Here is a 17,647-nt window from a genome sequence, read left to right on the forward strand (position 1 = left end):
ATCTTACCAGGCTCAAGGTTGACTCAGCCTTCCATCCTTTCTAAGGTAGGTAAATTGAGGACCCAGTTTGTGGGGGCAATAAGCTGACTTTGTATAAATATACAAAAGGATGAAGGCTATTGCTTAACGCATTGTAAGCCGCCCTGAGTCTCCGGAGAAGGGCGGCATATAAATCAAATTTTTTTTTTAAAAAAAGTGAGTAAAAGAATCCGGGGGTCCCCTCCCCACTTGAATGGCAGTATCACCATAGGGATCTGACACATTGACTTGCTGATCAACAGTGAGGATATACGGGTGTCATTCAGACAAGACAAGTGTAGCCAGATGATAGTCAAGAGAGGAAAAATTATTAAGGCTGATGGGGTAGAATTATAGCAGACATACAGACCAGGGGTGGGTTCTACTTACCTTTACTACCAGTTTGCAATGGGAGCACATGCACAGATCACCTGTGATGATGTCGTGATGGGTGGGGGGAGCCTCCCACCAGTTTTACTACTGGTTCTATAGAATCGGACTGAACCAGGGGCAACCCACCACTGATACAGACCAACTGCCTGTACCTTGATATCACACGGGAACTATGGTGAGGACAAGGAAGAGAGCAATATCCAAGTACCACCAAAGGATGAGACAGGTTCTGAAGAATCAGTTCAATGGGAAGAACAAGATCCATGCCATCAAGATGTATGCTCTGCCAGTCATCAACTGTTCAACATTTATGTGAAGCCGCTGGCTGAGATCATCCGTGGTTTCGGGGTGAAGTGTCATCTGTACGCTGATGATACTCAGCTGTACATCTCCACCCCGGACCACCCCAACAATGCCCTTGATGTGATGTTCCGGTGCCTGGAGGCCTGCAGATCTGGATGGGGAGAAACAGGCTCAGGCTCAACCCGTCCAAGACCGAGTGGCTGTGGCTTCCGGCATCCCGATATAGTCAGTTGGTACCATCGCTGACTTTTGGGGGTGAGTCGTTGGCCCCCACAGAGAGGGCTCGCAACTTGGGTGTCCTCCTGAAGACATGGCTGACTTTGGAAGAGCATATGACGGCTGTGGCCAGGGGGGCTTTTTATCAGATTCGCCTGATCCACTAGTTGCGTCCCTTTCTGGATTGGGATGCCTTACGCACGGTCACTCATGCCCTCGTCACGTCCCACTTGGACTACTGTAATGCTCTCTACATGGGGCTCCCCTTGAGGAACACCCAGAGGCTCCAACTGGTCCAGAATGCGGCCACGTGGGTGGTGATGGGGGCGACTTGACACTCCCATGTAACACCTCTCCTGCGTGAGCTGCACTGGGTCCCAGTGGTCTTCCGGGTGCGCTTCAAGGTATTGGTTACCACTTTTAGAGCGCTCCATGGCTTAGGGCCCGGGTATTTACGAGACCGCCTTCTGCTGCCAGTAGCCTCCCACCGACCAGTACGCTCCCACAGAAAGGGGCTCCTCAGGGTTCCGTCGGCCAAACAATATTGGCTGGCGGCCCCCAGGGGGAGAGCCTTCTCTGTGGAGGCCCCGACCCTCTGGAACGAGTTGCCCTCGGAGATACGGCGGATCCCGGATCTGTGCACTTTCTGCCATGTCTTAAAGACGTTTTTGTTTCAACAAGCTGGGCTGACCTGACCATATTTTTTAAGTTGTTTTAATTTTAAATTGCTAAATTATGGGTTTTTTAATATGGGGGTGTTTTAACTGTGGGCCAAATTAATTTAATTGGTTTTTAATATTGTTTTAATTTTTGTATTTTCTGTATTTTATCTGCTGGCTGTTCACCACCCCGAGTCCTTCGGGAGAAGGGCGGTATACAAAATAAATAATCATAATCATAATCATAATCATAATCAGATACTCTGTCAATAGTGAGCTGGCCAAAAAAGGACAGGGAAGCTGCTGACGTGAAGTCCCAGAATCTCTTCACAATGTACACAAGTTTCCATGCAAGTCCAACATCCAGAAACTGTACACTAGCCAGAAAGAGGGCACTCAGGGTCTGGTGAGAGTCAAAGCCACTGTCATGGATGAAACCTGGAGCACTCAGAAATACAGTAATAAGATGGCACCCAAAGATGAGTTGCTGAGAGAATACCTGAGGCAACAGCAGATTTGGGAGGAAGATCAAGCAGAAAATGTGCCATGGCAAGATAAGATCTTGCATGTACCATCAACAGATAGCTGAAGAGATAGTGGGAAATCTACCAGTGGTGGAAAGGGCTGGACTGAAAGAACAAAAACAAACACTAAGCAACAGATTCATAGACAGTGGGGTCTATCATACTAGACGGGACCCAAGGGCAGCTATGCAGAGAATTGTCAGAGACAGTCAACACATAGTGGTAGGGTGTAAGACGCAGGTGAGAACAGCATACACTGAATGGCATAATCAAGTAGTTGGCATTATATACAGAAACATCTGTACAGAATATGGGCTAAGTCTTCCTAGGTCAAGGGTCTGCAACCTTAAACACTCAAAGAGCCATTTGGACCCGTTTCCCACAGAAAAGAAAACACCGGGAGCCACAAAACCCTTCCCGTGCCTGACTACTTCTTGAGCGACCACAAAAGTAACATATGTAGTTGAATTAAACATTCTGTTTTCTTCTGAAACGTTTTTTTTCTTGGATTTATCCATGATTGGCCTACCGGGGGTTGAAAAACTCAATAAATTGCGTGCCGGTAGGTGTCGCACATTGGCAGCCGTGGCACATATTTTGAGTGACAGGGAGCTGCAGCAGAGGGGTGAAAGAGCCACATGCGGCTCCAGAGCTGCAGGTTGCTGACCCCTGTCCTAAATCTTAGTTGGGAGAGCCCACAAAAAGCTGTGGAGAATAAGAAAGCCAGGATCCAGTTCTACTCTCTGTTTTATGTTTTATCTTTTTTTGTGGATTTTTTTTTTTTGGGGGGGGGGTCTTGAATGCTATCCAGAACCTATTGCAGTTGGGCAGCTATTAACAAATTTGAATAAATAAATATAAATAAATAAACATAGCTCTCCCTTTTGGTGTTCGGCTTCATCAGACATACATTCTTTTTTTCCTAGGCATATTCAGCAAAGCTGATTGTTTTCTCCATTTTGATGGGAGGAAGAGGGATGCTAGTAAATTCTTTAGTGCTGCCATTTGTTTTCTTAGATGTTACAAATTCACATCATCTGAAACGTTTTTAAAAGCCATAGTCTAAAACCAGGTATTGATTGAATTCATATATTGCAACACAGTTTATTGAATATATTACAAGGGCTGGGTTCATTTGTAGCCTTGAACCATGATTTATAAATCATAGCAGATGGTTTGTGCAGTGCTTTAAACTCAAATGAAATAAGGAGCATTTTTGCTTAGCTCAATATGCAATCATATCCAATGAATTGATTCAGTTTTTCAAATAACAGATGGATACAGTTCTATCCAAAAGTTACCAACAGCATTTTGTTGATTTAGTTTTTTTAATCAGCCACTTTTATTACAGAAAATTTCAACTTATAAGCAGGAAAGATATTTGTCATTTTAAAAAAAAAAAACTTTAAAAATATCTTGTCTTTAAAAAAAAAATACTTCTTTTAAAAAGTGCTGAAATGTTTATCCATTCTTGCTAAATAAAATGTTGCTCTTTTGGATGGGTGCCTATCTTTTAGCCCTAAAATTACACATGTGATTTGGATCTTAATTCCTTAACTTTGGAGCAAAATGTCCAATTATAAGAATTTCAAAAATATTTCTAAAGTGTCCATATTTCCAAGAAAATAACAAAACTAATAAAACAAAATTTTAAGTGTTCTAATAACTGTTGCCACCACCTCCATTAGAAGAGAAATACGGATTTGTCCTTACAGGAGCAGCTGTGGTAGATGTGAACCTGAGGATAAAAGAATGAATTTTAAATAATTTATTGAATAATTAGAAGAATTATTGTTAATGTATGCCCAAACCCCATTGTGAATCTTTATTGAATAATCTCTTTTAATACTAATAGCATTCTTATTGCAGTAGTAGTACATAAAATATTAATAAATAAAATAGAAAATGAAATAATAAGTTATTATACAAATTAATATATTGTTAAATGAAAACTATTACTAGTAAATAAAAATTACAGGTAGTTCTTGAGGTATGACCTATTATTTAACAACTGTTCAAAGTTATGACAGATCCTTCAAAAGCTACATAACCCAAAGTTATGATGGCTGCAACCCCTCCTTCTGACCAACCATAGGAGTGCCGCCTCTCTCTTCCCATCCCAACTCACAGAGACCCTGTAGCACCTGTCTTAACAAAGTGTGCACAACACTGCAGAAGCTTTCTTTGCAATGTTCAGCAGCTTCTGCAATGCTGTGCAGATCTCATTCAGGTAGTGAAAAGGCGCACGTTTGTACTCAATCCATACATTGATGACCTGAACACAGCCGCCATTTTGTTAGTGGAACAAAATGGTGGCTGTTCTGGAATTGCACCAAGTGGCCGTGTAAAGAAGCAATTCATTCCAACACCCTGGAAGGCCTTGGAGCTCTTCAAATAGTAAATAAGGAGGAGGGTGTTTGGCCTAGTGGAGTGGGAGGATCTGGTGAGTGGGAAAAAGACTATGGCGACTCAAGGGGACAGAAAACAGAGCATGGAGCATCTCAGGGGGTAGAGAAGGCTTTGGGAGAGCAGCACAGGTGATCCTGTGCCTGTACTCAGCCTCCAATGGCCTCCCCCCACCACCACCTGAATCATCCTGTGCTCCAGTTAACGGCTTACACATTGGTTTAACAATTCATTGAGAAGAGCGGGTTGGTGGTGTTAGGTGAGATGCTTCACCTAACAACTGTCACAATATGCAATGATAATGGGCAGATTCCATTACGGTCATATCTTGAGGACAACCTGTAATAATAATAGTCTCTGTTGGTACGAATAATATTGTTAGTATTAGTACTTTACACAAAGTGTAAAGTCAGCAGTTTTTAAGCTATGTTTGGTTAAAGAAACCACAGTGGCCTTATATATCTATTGTGATGAGAAATAACAGTTGAACGTAAATATCACATTTTTTTAAAAAAGAGTATCTTATTATGGTTTACTAGGAGAATTAGATCAGGTTTTGGATCAGAATGAGGGGAAAAAGTCATGTTTTAGAAAGCAATCTGAGGTTGGTGGAAAGAGCAGAAGGAATGGAAAGTCACTGAGAGATTTAAGAAAATAAAACCAATTTGTATTCCTGGATAGGGAATTATGTTGGAATGCGGGGGGGGGGGGGGAACTATTGGTGAAAGTTGTAAAAGCTTTAAGAATTCAGCAACTGCAGTCAAGTAAAATATGAAGGACTGCATGTTTTCCAACAACCCCCCAAAAATGAAGCTTCACTAGCCATGGTAGGCATTGATGGAAAGACAAAGTAAGGCCAATAGCCCTTCCAGGGTGTTTTAAAAGGCTGTTTCAGAATGATAAATAGGATATAGAGCCACATCTATTTCTCACAACATTTTTGGGTTGTATATAATGTTAAAATCATATCTTCAATATTACGAGTTTAAGAGCAGGCAATTCCTATGGGATCTGCACCAGTGTTCTGCCCCAGCTAGGGACCCCAAAGAACGCAACACACACAAACTCTATACAAAGCTTATTTTACTTAAATAACTTAGTCTTTATCAACCAAAGGCTGTTAATAAAATGTCTTAACACCCTACCAGAATTCTAAGATAAGGTAATCACAGTCTTACTAGAGTTGGCAGAAAGCCCAGAAATAATTTTGCAGAGAATCCAGACACGAAGGAGATTGAACTAAAGTTGTTCCCTACAGCTTGCTGCAAGCAGTGTTCCTCCTTAAATAGGCTAAGGGAGTGGCCAATTAGCCCAAGCCTTACTCTCGAGAAGACCTCCTCCTTTTGGCAGCTCTGTGTACCCGTGCATCGAGAAGAAGCTCCTCCTCTTTGTCCTCTTCATTTAAGGGAGCTTCTGGAGGTTCTGAAGGTCCTGGCTGAATCCCTGCCTCTGGCACCACATCTTCTCCAGCCTCCTCACTGTCTGACTCGAGCACCAGCTGCACAGGCTGCTGGCGCAGCACCACACCAGCCTCCTCGTTGTCAGAATCAGCTACAATCTGCACAGGCCTCTGACGGGCCACAATAACCAGGGGTGAAATCCAGCAGATTCTGACAGGTTCTGGAGAACCAGTAGTGGAAATTTTGAGTAGTTCGGAGAACTGGCAAATACCACCTCTGGATGGCCCCCGAATGGGGAGGGAATGGTGATTTTGCAGTATCCTTCCCCTGGAGTGGGGTGGGAATGGCAATTTTGCAGTATTCTTCTCTTGCAATGCCCACCAAGCCACACCACACCCACCAAGCTACGCCCACAGAACCAGTAGTAAAAAAAATTGGATTTCACCACTGGTCTACACTCACCTCTTCTTTGCCCTATTTAGTTAGATCAATTGCCAACATGACCTTGGGCCAAGAAACACCCCATATAAAGAGGGCAAGCTATTTTCTGCATGAAATAGGAATCAGTGTCATTTCTCTCCACCTCACCCACCCCACATACACACTTTTTTTCCCCCTCTGATCTTTTTCCCTAGTCTTTCCCCCCCACCCCCCTGTACTTTCCCATTTATAATCTCCTCTTATTTGGAGTGCTTTTTAAGGGAAAAGAAAGGGGATTTGCAATGCAAAGTAAGTGGCTTCTTTGCTTCTCATTTTTAAAAATTGCCAACTCATCAACGCTACTCTTGCAGTTCTTATTATTTCGTACCTGCAAATTTATCGGAAAGGAAAACTCCTCCTTGTCCTTTAAAAAAAAACCCTTTGTGATCTCCCAAAATCTTTTATTGAAGAGGAAGAAATACTGAACCTGCTTCCCTCCCCTTGGAAAGGGTTAAAATATCTATGTGCAACCCTTCTTCCAATTTCAGAATCTATTCTCCATTCCAAACTGAACAAATTTCAAATTTGAGTGAAAGGTAGCAATCCCTATGCCCATAATGGCGAACCTATGGCACGCGTTCCCAAAGTGGCATGCAGAGCCATGTTGCCTGGCACGCACAGCGTTGCCTGTTCCTCTTCCGGGTTTCTGGCACGGATGCACATGCGATGATCAGTTGGCCTTTTTGTGCACAGCAGTGCCAGAAACTGGAACAGCTGGTCTTCCATTTTCCTGCGTGAGCATGCGCGCCAGCCATCTGATTGTCGAACATACATGCACACCAGAAACCCAGAAGAGTAGCTGGACTGGATGTTCATTTTTGGGCATGCACAAGCGCCCTGGGCAGCTCGTCTTCCAGGTTGCAGCCCAGATGAGCGTATGCACTCCCTTTTCAGCACTCGGTGCCGAAAAGGTTCACCATCACTGCCCTATGCTATTCAAAACGACACTGAGATGTTCATACTAACCCTGCAAATGGTGAGTAATGATTGGATGGGGGAACTGCTAGTCAAAGATTGGCCACATTGGGAATGTTCTACTGGATTATATTCCAAACAGGGGAGATGGCTGGAGAGAGGGAATTGGGAAATGCTGGTAGAATGCTGTAACCTTTTTCAACCTTGAAAGACATCAGATATGTGGACTTCAGCTCCCAAAATCCCCCATCCAGTCCAGAGGTATGCTCAACATACTAGCTGGGAAATTATATGCATATATCACATGGGGCAACAAGTTTAAGAATAATTCTAGGACCCCCCCCCCAAAAAAAAAGCACTGATGGGCTATATATAATATTTAGAAATAGGTAAATCTGTTTTAAATCCCATTTCGAGTTATCTATGTTGTAAACATCTGGTTTTTGTTTTTTTTTTGTTTTGTTAATACCGTATGTTAATCAAGTGTCAATTTTCCCTATGTTCCACAAAGTTAGGTTCCCTCTATTTTGGTTAAAGTAATTTGTAAACTGTCAAAGGGGTTTAGTGATAATAGCAAAACAAATCGATAATCAAGGACACTCTCTTATCACACACACATGCACACCAAGACATTAAAAGAGGAAGTGTGATAGGCTGCTTACCCATAAGAAGCAGAAAATGGATACTGAGGCCCATCCCCTGCCATTGCTGGCGGATCACGCACACTACTAGAAGCTTTGGTTGGGTTCCTTTGCTGATAAGAATAACCAGGTTGAACCAAAGGGATGTAGCTGAGGACAGGAGTGTAAGGTGAGCGGAAGATTTGCTGTGGGTTGTAAGGAGTTACCTGTAGAACAGGAAGAAAAAGTAGGATGTAATGACTGTGTCTAAGAATGTAGAAAGACTCCCATTTGATCTGGCCCAGCATCCATCCATCCATCCATCCATCCATCCATCCATCCATCCATTTATTTAATCACCCCTCTCATCAGGGGTGAAATCCAGCAGGTTCTAACAGGTTCTGGAGAACCGGTAGCGGAAATTTTGAATAGTTCAGAGAACTGGCAAATACCACCTCTGGTTGGCCCCAGAGTGGGGTGGGAATGGAGATTTTGCAATATCCTTCCCCTGGAGTGGGGTGGGAATGGAGATTTTGCAATATCCTTCCCCCGCCACGCCTACCAAGCCACGCCCACAGAACCGGTAGGGAAAAAAATTGGATTTCACCCCGCCTCTCATAATATATGACTCTAAAATATTACCCTGAAAGAAAACAAATAAAAGGAAAAAAAAAAAGGAAAAAAAACCCTCAACAACATCCAAAACATAATCAACATGCAAGTGAAACTGGGGATGAAAACTGGCAGACACATCACAGGTCACCGGTCATTCTGGGAAAGGCCAATAGGGTCCATTTATCCATACCTTGAAGATGGGGAAACTCATCCCAAAGGGAAGTTGTAGCCACAGAGAAATCACTGCTATTACTACGTTTGTGTTGGAAACACCTACCAAGGCACTTACGGGTTGAAAGGATTAGCCAAGTGACATCACCGTTGCCCAAGAGGCTCCTTTCCTGTCCTTGGTATTTTCCCATTGAAGTGGTACCTATTTATCTACTTGCATTTGCATGCTTCCAAACTGCTAGGTGAGCAGGAGAGAGAAGTTACTCACCCTCTAGGTCTCATTAGGTAGCATTATTTCAAACAGGGAACCTGGAGGATGCCTACCCTATGCAACTTTGTGAAACAGGCAGAGATATCCTTTACATCCTAACCATACATTTCATGGTATGGGAAGCATACATTTCATCCCCATCAAAACAACCTTGAAATGTAGGATGGGCTAAAGTGATCCAGCAATCTCCTCATCCAATAGAGACTTGAATATGAATGTCCACTCCCTTCTCTTTTCCCTTTGTCCTCAAGGCTCTTTGGGAAGATTAGAATTCTCAAGTGAAAAGAATATAAAATAAAAATGTTTTCTGGGAGAGTTTATGCTTCTTTTACCACTGAATACATGAAGAAAATAGATTTAAGCCTGAGAAGGAACTTCCCAGTTTTACAGCCATAAGAGCAGTGGTGAAATCTGAACCAGTTTGCTACTGGTTCTCTAGCTGAGTATGCGCGCCATGCACATGCATGCACACCAAATGTGCACCGTGTGCGCATGTGCAGTGCACACCAAACGCACACTGTACATTTAAAAAACTAGTTAAGAAAAGCTACGATCTGACGGTCAGCTGTGCCGCATGGTTTAGCTTTGCTAGAAAGCAGGATTTCCTGCTTTCTAGCAAAGCTAAACCGCACGGCACAGCTGATCATCAGATCGTAGCTTTTTTTAATTACCGGTTCGACTGAAACGGTAGCTTTTTTTAATCACTACCAGCTCGCCCGAACCGGAGCAAACCAGTAACATCTCACCCCTGCATAAGAGGGAAATAGAAAGATTCAGGTGCATCAACTGAAGATCCAAAATCAGTCTACATCTAGTCCAAATGCACGTTGCCAATTTCTTTGCGTTATTCTTCTCCATCAAACTTTTCTCTTTTTGAGGGGGGTGGGCGGCAAGGGGGAGGCTGTATGAAACTGTGCCTTTGCCATTTGCAATTTAATGAAAGTTGCAGCTTTATATGGATACTGTGCTGAAAGCTGCCTTGTTCTTCAGTTTTCTTCCCCTATGAAGAGGCTTCTGTTTTATAACTTCAGTCTTAAGTACCTTCTAGAGCAGAGGTCTTCAAACTTGCAGCTTTAAGACTTATGGACTTCAACTTCCAGAATTCTCCAGCCAGCTGTGCTGTGCTGGCTGGAGAATTCTGGAAGTTGAAGTCCACAAGTCTTAAAGCTGCCAAGTTTGGGGACCCCAAATTCTAAAGAGAACTAGGAGGAGGTGTGGTGGTCTCTCTATCTTTCAGAAGCCACTCTGGCTGCCTACATTTCCCAACTTCAATGATTTCTTCAATTGTTTTGCCTTTAAAAGTCATTTACAAATCAAAATTTCTTTCATCAAATTAAAATAATTTTGGGGTGGGGTGAGGAATATACAGGTTGCCCAAGATCTATGTGCGAATTATTGAGGTTGAATGTTTTTATTTCTATTTCAGGAATAAACCTGCCCAGAGCCATGTATTTGAGGTAAGCGGTCATAATAAATGCTAAATTATTTAGAATTCTCAAATGCAGGGAGAAATGTAACTTAGCACTTATTTCACTGCTGCCACAAGGCTTTACTTGTGTCTCCTTTTCCTCAGGTTAGTCCTTAGAAAATATATCAGGAGCACATGAATGGAAACATTTTTAAAAAGAAAATGAACTAAAAAAAAATTAAACCGTTGTACAATTTCTGCATATATTAATCAAGAAATATGCAACCCATCTGTCTTGATTATGGAAAATAATACCTATTTCTAAGCAGCTCATATATTATCCCTCATTCATATATTTGGGAGATCTAGACTAAGTTGTTAGCTCTTTTTAGGAATGGTAAAAGTGACACAATCTTACATCCTTTGCCTTTAAAAGTTATAGTTTGCTTAATGTAATTATTTATTTTATTCCCATCTTTCTTGAGAAGCCCTAAATACATGTCTTGGGGTTGATTATGTGGAGCATTTTATGAAAGGCCATCTATCTACACATTCAAAACCTGAAAAAGAAATTCCTTTTGGCAGGGGAAAAGGTCAGGTCAAATTGGGTGACTGTTGTATTCCTCCATACATCGATGGATTCTGCTTTTTTTAAAAAAAGCAGCAATAGGGGAGTAGATTGGCATTATAATCTTTATTTTCTGATTTCCCAGTCTAGTTCCCTGTATAACTTTGGGATTTTCAGTGATCACCTATCCAAATATTATACAGGTCTGACCCTGCTTATCTCATACCTGGATCTCTTAGGAAAGTAGCAATTTCTTTTTATTTAATCAAAAAAATCCCTATGCATCAATGGTGAAATTCAAAAAATTTCCCTACTGTGGGTTCTGTGGGTTTGGCTTAGTGGCCATGGCTTGTTGGTCATGTGACTGGGTGGGCATGGCTTGGTGGTCATGTGACCGGGCAGGTGTGGCTTCTTGGTCATGTGACCAGGTGGGCGTGGCTTCTTGGTCATATGACCAGGTGGGCGTGGCTGCACAACTGTCACACACCATGGAAAAGCAGCTGGACTTCACACAAAATGGCCCCTGCAATAAGCAGGAACGTCACAGAGTCACAGAGAGCTCAAAAACCAACTATCGCACTTTACAAAAAAATAACACAAAAGCTACACAACTGACTCACACACAATGCAAAAGCAGCTGGACTTCACACAAAATGGCCCCTGCAACAAGCAGGAACCTCACAGACAATCAGGCACAGCTGATTGTCTCACAGCTGATTATTAGTAAAAAAAATGTTTTTAAAAAAGTAAAAAAAAAAGTTGCCTGGCACAGCTGATTGTCACACAGCTGATTGTTGGAACAGTTTTGGTTTTTTTTACTTTTTTTTAGCATTTTTTTACTACTGGTTTAGGTGAATAGATAGTAAAAAAATGTGATAAAGTTTTTTTAAAAAGTTCCAATGATCGTGCAGCACAGCTGATTGTCATCCTTTTTTAAGCATTTTTTTTACTACCGGTTTGGGCAAATGGTAGCAATTATTACTATCGATTCGGGTAAACTGGCCCAAACCGGTAGCATTTCACCCCATCCTCCTCCTCATTTATAGTACATAACTCACTGCTTAAAACTGATTGTCCCAAGATGCTGTATGCATCACAGGAGTGGCTCGGTGGTATTCTAATGAGGCATAATCATAGTCATAATCATAAGTTTATTTGTAAAGCATATATAAGATAACAGGTAAAAGTATAAACATAATTTGAATACATGAAAAGAGTAAGTAAAAAGAATATTAGGACAGGGACGGTAGGCACGCTGGTGCGCTTATGCACGCCCCTTACAGACCTCTTAGGAATGGGGTGAGGTCAACAGTAGATAGTCTAAAGTTAAAGTTTTGGGGTACCAGTACAAGTACCCTGTACTTGGCATACTCCAAGTACAGGGTGAGCACTGGTTGTAGCATGGGTTCCTTTTTTCCCCCTTTGGAAACAATCATGGTCAAGGTTAGTATCTGGCAATCCCTGATTAAGACTGTTACTAGAGAATGTCTTCTTATCTCTCTAGGGATTTACTGCTGCTGTCCCTCTTCAATTAAAAGACTGAGGCTGAGTGAGATGGAATGACTCAAAGCCACAGAGATCTTCTCAGATTTACAATCGTCCCCACAATTTATGCTACAGGTGACTTACAGAACTTCCACTGTACCTGTCTGGAATAGCACCCCAGTTGAGGATGTAAAGTTTGCTGGTACGGGATCCGTGCCCTTTGCTGATACAAACTCTGTTCCAAATGAATAAAAGAAAAATCAATTTATAATGTGCAATGGTCTGAAATTCCTAACCAAAATGCAGTATATTAAACAAAGGAGTAAATAAAGATTTTTCATCAGGTTCGCCTGATTCGCCAGTTGCGTCCCTTTCTAGATCGGGACTCCTTACACACAGTCACTCATGCCCTCGTCACCTCCCGTCTGGACTATTGTAATGCTCTCTACATGGGGCTCCCCTTGAGGAGCACTCGGAGGCTCCAACTGGAGCAGAGTGCGGCCGCGCGGGTGGTGACGGGAGCGACGTGGCGCTCCCATGTAACACCTTTCCTGCGTGAGCTGCACTGGCTCCCGGTGGTCTTCCGAGTGCGCTTCAAGGTTTTGGTTATCAGCTTTAGAGCGCTTCATGGCTTAGGACCTAGTTATTTACAGGACCGCCTGCTACCACCAATAGCCTCCCATCGACCAGTACGCTCCCATAGAGAGGGGCTCCTCTGGGTGCCGTCGGCCAAACAATGTCGACTGGCGGCCCCCAGGGGGAGAGCCTTCTCTGTGGGGGCACCTACTATCTGGAACGAGCTCCCCCCAGAGATACGGAGGATCCCAGATCTGCGTACCTTCCGTCGCGCGCTCAAGACTTTCCTATTTCATCAAGCCAGCCTGACCTAAGTCTTTCCCCTTTTAAATGGAAATTTTAAATCTGGTTTTAAATTATTGGGGTTTTAAATTTGTTCAGCCAAATTATTTAATTCGTTTTAATCTATTTTAAATTTTGTATTTATATGTTTTATTCTCTGACTGTTCACTGCCCTGAGTCCTTCGGGAGTAGGGCGGTATACAAATTCAAACAAATAAATAAACAAATAAATAAAAAGAAGAAGAAACCATTAAGATGATTCTTCAAACATTAAAGGCCAAGGTAAAGGTTCCCCTCACACATATGTGCTAGTCGTTCCCGACTCTAGGGGGCGGTGCTCATCTCCGTTTCAAAGCCGAAGAGCCAGCGTTGTCCGAAGACGTCTCCGCGGTCATGTGGCCGGCATGACTAAACGCCAAAAGTGCATGGAATGCTGTTACCTTCCCACCAAAGGTAGTCCCTATTTTTCTACTTGCACTTTTTACGTGCTTTCATGCTAGGTTGGCAGAAGCTGGGACAAGTAACAGGAGCTCACCCCGTTACGCGACACTAGGGATTCAAACCACTGAACTGCCAACCTTTTGATCGACAAGCTCAGCATCTTAGTCACTGATCCACCGCATCCCTCTCTTCAAACATTAGAACAATTCAATCCAATCAAGCCAAAATAATTTAGACTGCCATCCTAGGAACTGAAGAATAGTTTAGAATCCCCCACTCCAAACTCACAGAGAGGTAGCACTCTAACATCAAAGAGCAAATCTGAAGCTCAAAATCCCTCCCTCTCCCAATTCTCTAAAATCAGTTTTCTAACTATTGGAAAATGAGTCAAGGGAAAAAGAGGCAGAACATGAGTTCAATGGGGCATCATAAACAATTCTAACCCTCAGCCTCATCTTCAGTCTGGGGGAATTTAGACAAGCCCTTGAGCTGTTATAAATCATTTCTTTCCCATTGCTGACAATGTGAAAGATTTTTTATTAAAAGAATACCTAGACAAGGAGGAGTGGGGGGATTTTTCACTACAGGGCTTTAGAAAACTATGGGATTTTCTTTCATTTTGACATGAATTTAAAATGCAGGCAATCACAACTACGGTAACAAAAACAATTTGCAGACAGCCATATAACAAAATCACCCACAGAAGTAAGAACTACGGTACTTTCTGTAATGAAGAATAAAATAATATGACTTGGTATAAAAAGAGTTACATTTTAAGAAAGAAAGGACATCTTTAATCATTTTGTCTTCATGCCCTACAAAAGTAAACTAACAACCTCCAAAGATGAACTCACTGTCAGTAATGCTGCGGTAACAATTAAAAATCACTCTGGCCAATGAATCAAAAGTTGATTCATGAAGAAAAAAAAATCTTATCATGGGAGCAAACACTATGGCATCTGAGTATTGGGAATGTGAAATCCCTACAAGAAGTAGATTTATAACATCAAAAAAAAAAAAAAAACCACAGAAATATTTTGTGTGTCACTCTGTCCTCTTCATAGGAAGGGCATTTCTCATGGTGAGGTGCAAGTCAAGATATCCTCATGTTGACTTTGTCAGAATATTCATGACTGGGAAGACATGGTAACAAGGTCAGCCAATGAATAGGCATAGCAATTAAGTCAGCCAATTGGGAGCGGAGACAGACTGGAGCCAGGGTATGTTTTAAGTCTGCAGCTTCTGATTCTGTGCAGAGAAACGAAACTGAAACCAGTGTGTGTGTTAAGCTCTGAGCTGTGAAGCTGTGTGGGTGAACTTGTCTGCTGATCTGATCTGAAATGAAACTGTGAATCTGCTGTTGATAGTGTGTGTGTGTGTGTGTGTGTGTGTGTGTGTGTGTGTGTGTGTGTGTGTGTATATATATATATTCTTGTACATAAAGAAGTTAATGAATCCTGCTGAATCAGTTTATCTGCATGTGCTTCTGGATTTGATTTTTGCAAGAAACTCTGACAGACTTGACTCCTCATCCCTTCACAGCAGACGTGGGTTTCAGTAGGTTCTCACCAGTTCTGGAGAACCAGTAGTGGAAATTGTTAAAAGCTGGATCTAGCCCAATAACTCAAAGACAGACTCCAATTCTTTTCTGTAGCTTTATTATTGATCTGTTGGTACTGGAGGTCACTGACCTTGTACCTTTCTCTTTCAGGTATACATCTGGAATCATCTGTGGACCATGTGGTCGGACCTTTTGTACCCAGGAGGAGGGGCTAAGAGGTAAGGAGTGGTTACAGGGATTATGGGATATGTGGTTAGTTAACCCTTGAAGGTCCGGGTGATCAGGGAGATATAGTAGTTAGGCATTTATCATGACAAAACCCCCTCTAAATGCCTAACTGGGTACCTGGGGCGGTGTTTGCATACATACAGAGAATACACAGGTACAGGCATGAATTACAAGCAAACACGCATTTTTGACATGAGGTAAGCATGTTGTTTATGTGGTAGGGGTTTAGTGAGGATATCTGCTGTTTGCTCCTCTGTGTCACAGTGTACTGCCCTAATGAAACCTATCTCTGAAAACTGCCTGACGTGTTTGTATTTAATGTCAATGTGCCTAGAACGCTGACCTATGGCATCGGCCCTAGAGATCTCTATCGCTGCCTTGTTGTCTTCGTGGATAACTATTGGATATGAGGGTTCAGCCCAGATGTCGCAGAGCAGGTCATCGAACCATACTAAATTGTTTGCGGCCTTTGATAGGCAAACAAATTCTGCTTCCGTAGTTGATGTGGCCACCAGTTTTTGCTTTCCAGTGTACCAATGGATGGGGCAATTGTTGAGTAGTACCACGTAGCCTGAGGTGCTTTTTCTGCACTCTATGTCCCCAGCCCAGTCAGCGTCAGCATAGCAGGTTAGCTTTGGTTTCTCGGATGTTTCTGGTTCTAGGCAGAGTAGGGCATCCGCACTGAATTTTAAGTATCTAAGTAGTCTTTTGATGGCGTTCCAGTGTGTTACCGTGGGTTTGCTTACATGCCTGGACAGCAGATTGACGGCTAAGGTGATGTCGGGCCTGGTCCAGTTGGATATGTACAGCAGTGACCCTATCGTTGATCTATACAATTTGTTGTCTGTGAAAGGTTCAGATTCCTCATACATGGTCTTCAGGAACTCAGGTTGCATGGGGGTCTCGCTGGGTTTTGCTTCGGACATGTTGCATTTGGACAGCAGCTCGATGATCTTTTCTCTCTGGGAGAGGCGGAAACCCTTGTTGGTTTTTATCACTTGGACCCCTAGGTATCTGTCAATCTTTCCAAGTGACTTTAGGGAGAAGTGGCTACCCAGGTCAGTGGCGAACTTGTCACATCTGTCCTTGTGTTTGCTGATGTACAAGATGTCGTCCATGTAAACGAGCACACCTTCAAATGTGTTGTTTTCTCTCCTCGTAAAGAAGCATTTGTCGGCTGAGGTGGCCTCGAAGCCCATGGATCTGAGGGCCTTGGCCAGGCAGTCATACCACCTTTTGCCTGACTGCTTGAGCCCGTACAGGCTTTTGTTCAGCAGCCAGGTTTGGTCCTCGCCTTTGTTGTACCCAGGCGGCGCTTTGACGTATATTTCTTTATCCAGCTCGGCGTGCAAGTACGCTGTTTGTACGTCGAATTGGAAGACCTCCAAGCCCAGGATGGTGGCCACCACCAGGGCGCTTTTGACGCTCTCCGCCCTGACGGTTGGCGAGTAGGTGTCTGTATAGTCTTCGGGGTATCTTTGGGCGAAACCCTGCGCGACTAGTCTTGCCTTGTATAGGACCTTGTTGTCCTCTAATGTCTTAACCCTGAACACCCATTTGGTTCCTATTGATTTTTTGTCCTCTGGAACTTGGGCAGGTGAGTATACCTGGAGGTCCCTTAGGCTTTCCATCTCCTTCTCCATGGCAGACATCCATTTTTCTTTCTCTTCCTGGGGGAGCCCGAGGATGTCTTCATATGAGCTGGGCGTGAAATGGGTGTTGTGGATGGTCATAACGTAGTCCTCTAACTTCTTTGGTAGCTTGTTTCTGGTTTCTCTGATTGGCCTGCTGGGGGTTGGCTCGGTTTCCTGCATGTTGTCTGCCTCTTTGTCCATCAGGTCATCTATCTTCAGTGAAGGGTGCCCTTCTTTCCAACCTTTGACGCTCGCCTTGCGATGGTTGGCTTTGTGCCCTGTGACCTCTCTGACCTCCCTTTCCCCTTGGTCATGCTTGAACGTGACCCTATTGGTTGGGATGTCATTGGAGTGTACCCTCGACCAGTTTGCGTTTTCGTGGAAACTGGCTGATCTGGAAACCACAAAACGGTTATTGTTGTCGACAAATCTGTAGCCCTTTGTGCCCGGTTCGTAACCCACGAACCTCAACC

The 17,647-nt window shown here is 43.1% G+C and overlaps 1 protein-coding gene across 1 annotated transcript in view; it reads right to left on the reverse strand.

The window, feature by feature from the left end:
• Nucleotides 1-3,772: 3,772 nt before the first annotated feature.
• The window catches only part of CUNH1orf94 (chromosome unknown C1orf94 homolog), a 60,032-nt gene continuing 46,157 nt past the window's right edge, over nucleotides 3,773-17,647 (reverse strand). Inside the window, exons 4-6 of the mRNA XM_070950042.1 lie at nucleotides 12,613-12,687; nucleotides 7,977-8,161; nucleotides 3,773-3,851 (exon numbers count right to left, since the gene is read on the reverse strand). Coding sequence (XP_070806143.1) covers nucleotides 3,773-3,851; nucleotides 7,977-8,161; nucleotides 12,613-12,687 — 339 coding nt within the window. The remainder of the gene's footprint in view (nucleotides 3,852-7,976; nucleotides 8,162-12,612; nucleotides 12,688-17,647) is intronic.

Source organism: Pituophis catenifer, unplaced genomic scaffold (genome assembly GCF_029215685.1).
Source record: "Pituophis catenifer annectens isolate HBS135680 unplaced genomic scaffold, rPitCat1.0.hap2 SCAF_9, whole genome shotgun sequence".
NCBI lineage: Eukaryota > Metazoa > Chordata > Lepidosauria > Squamata > Colubridae > Pituophis > Pituophis catenifer.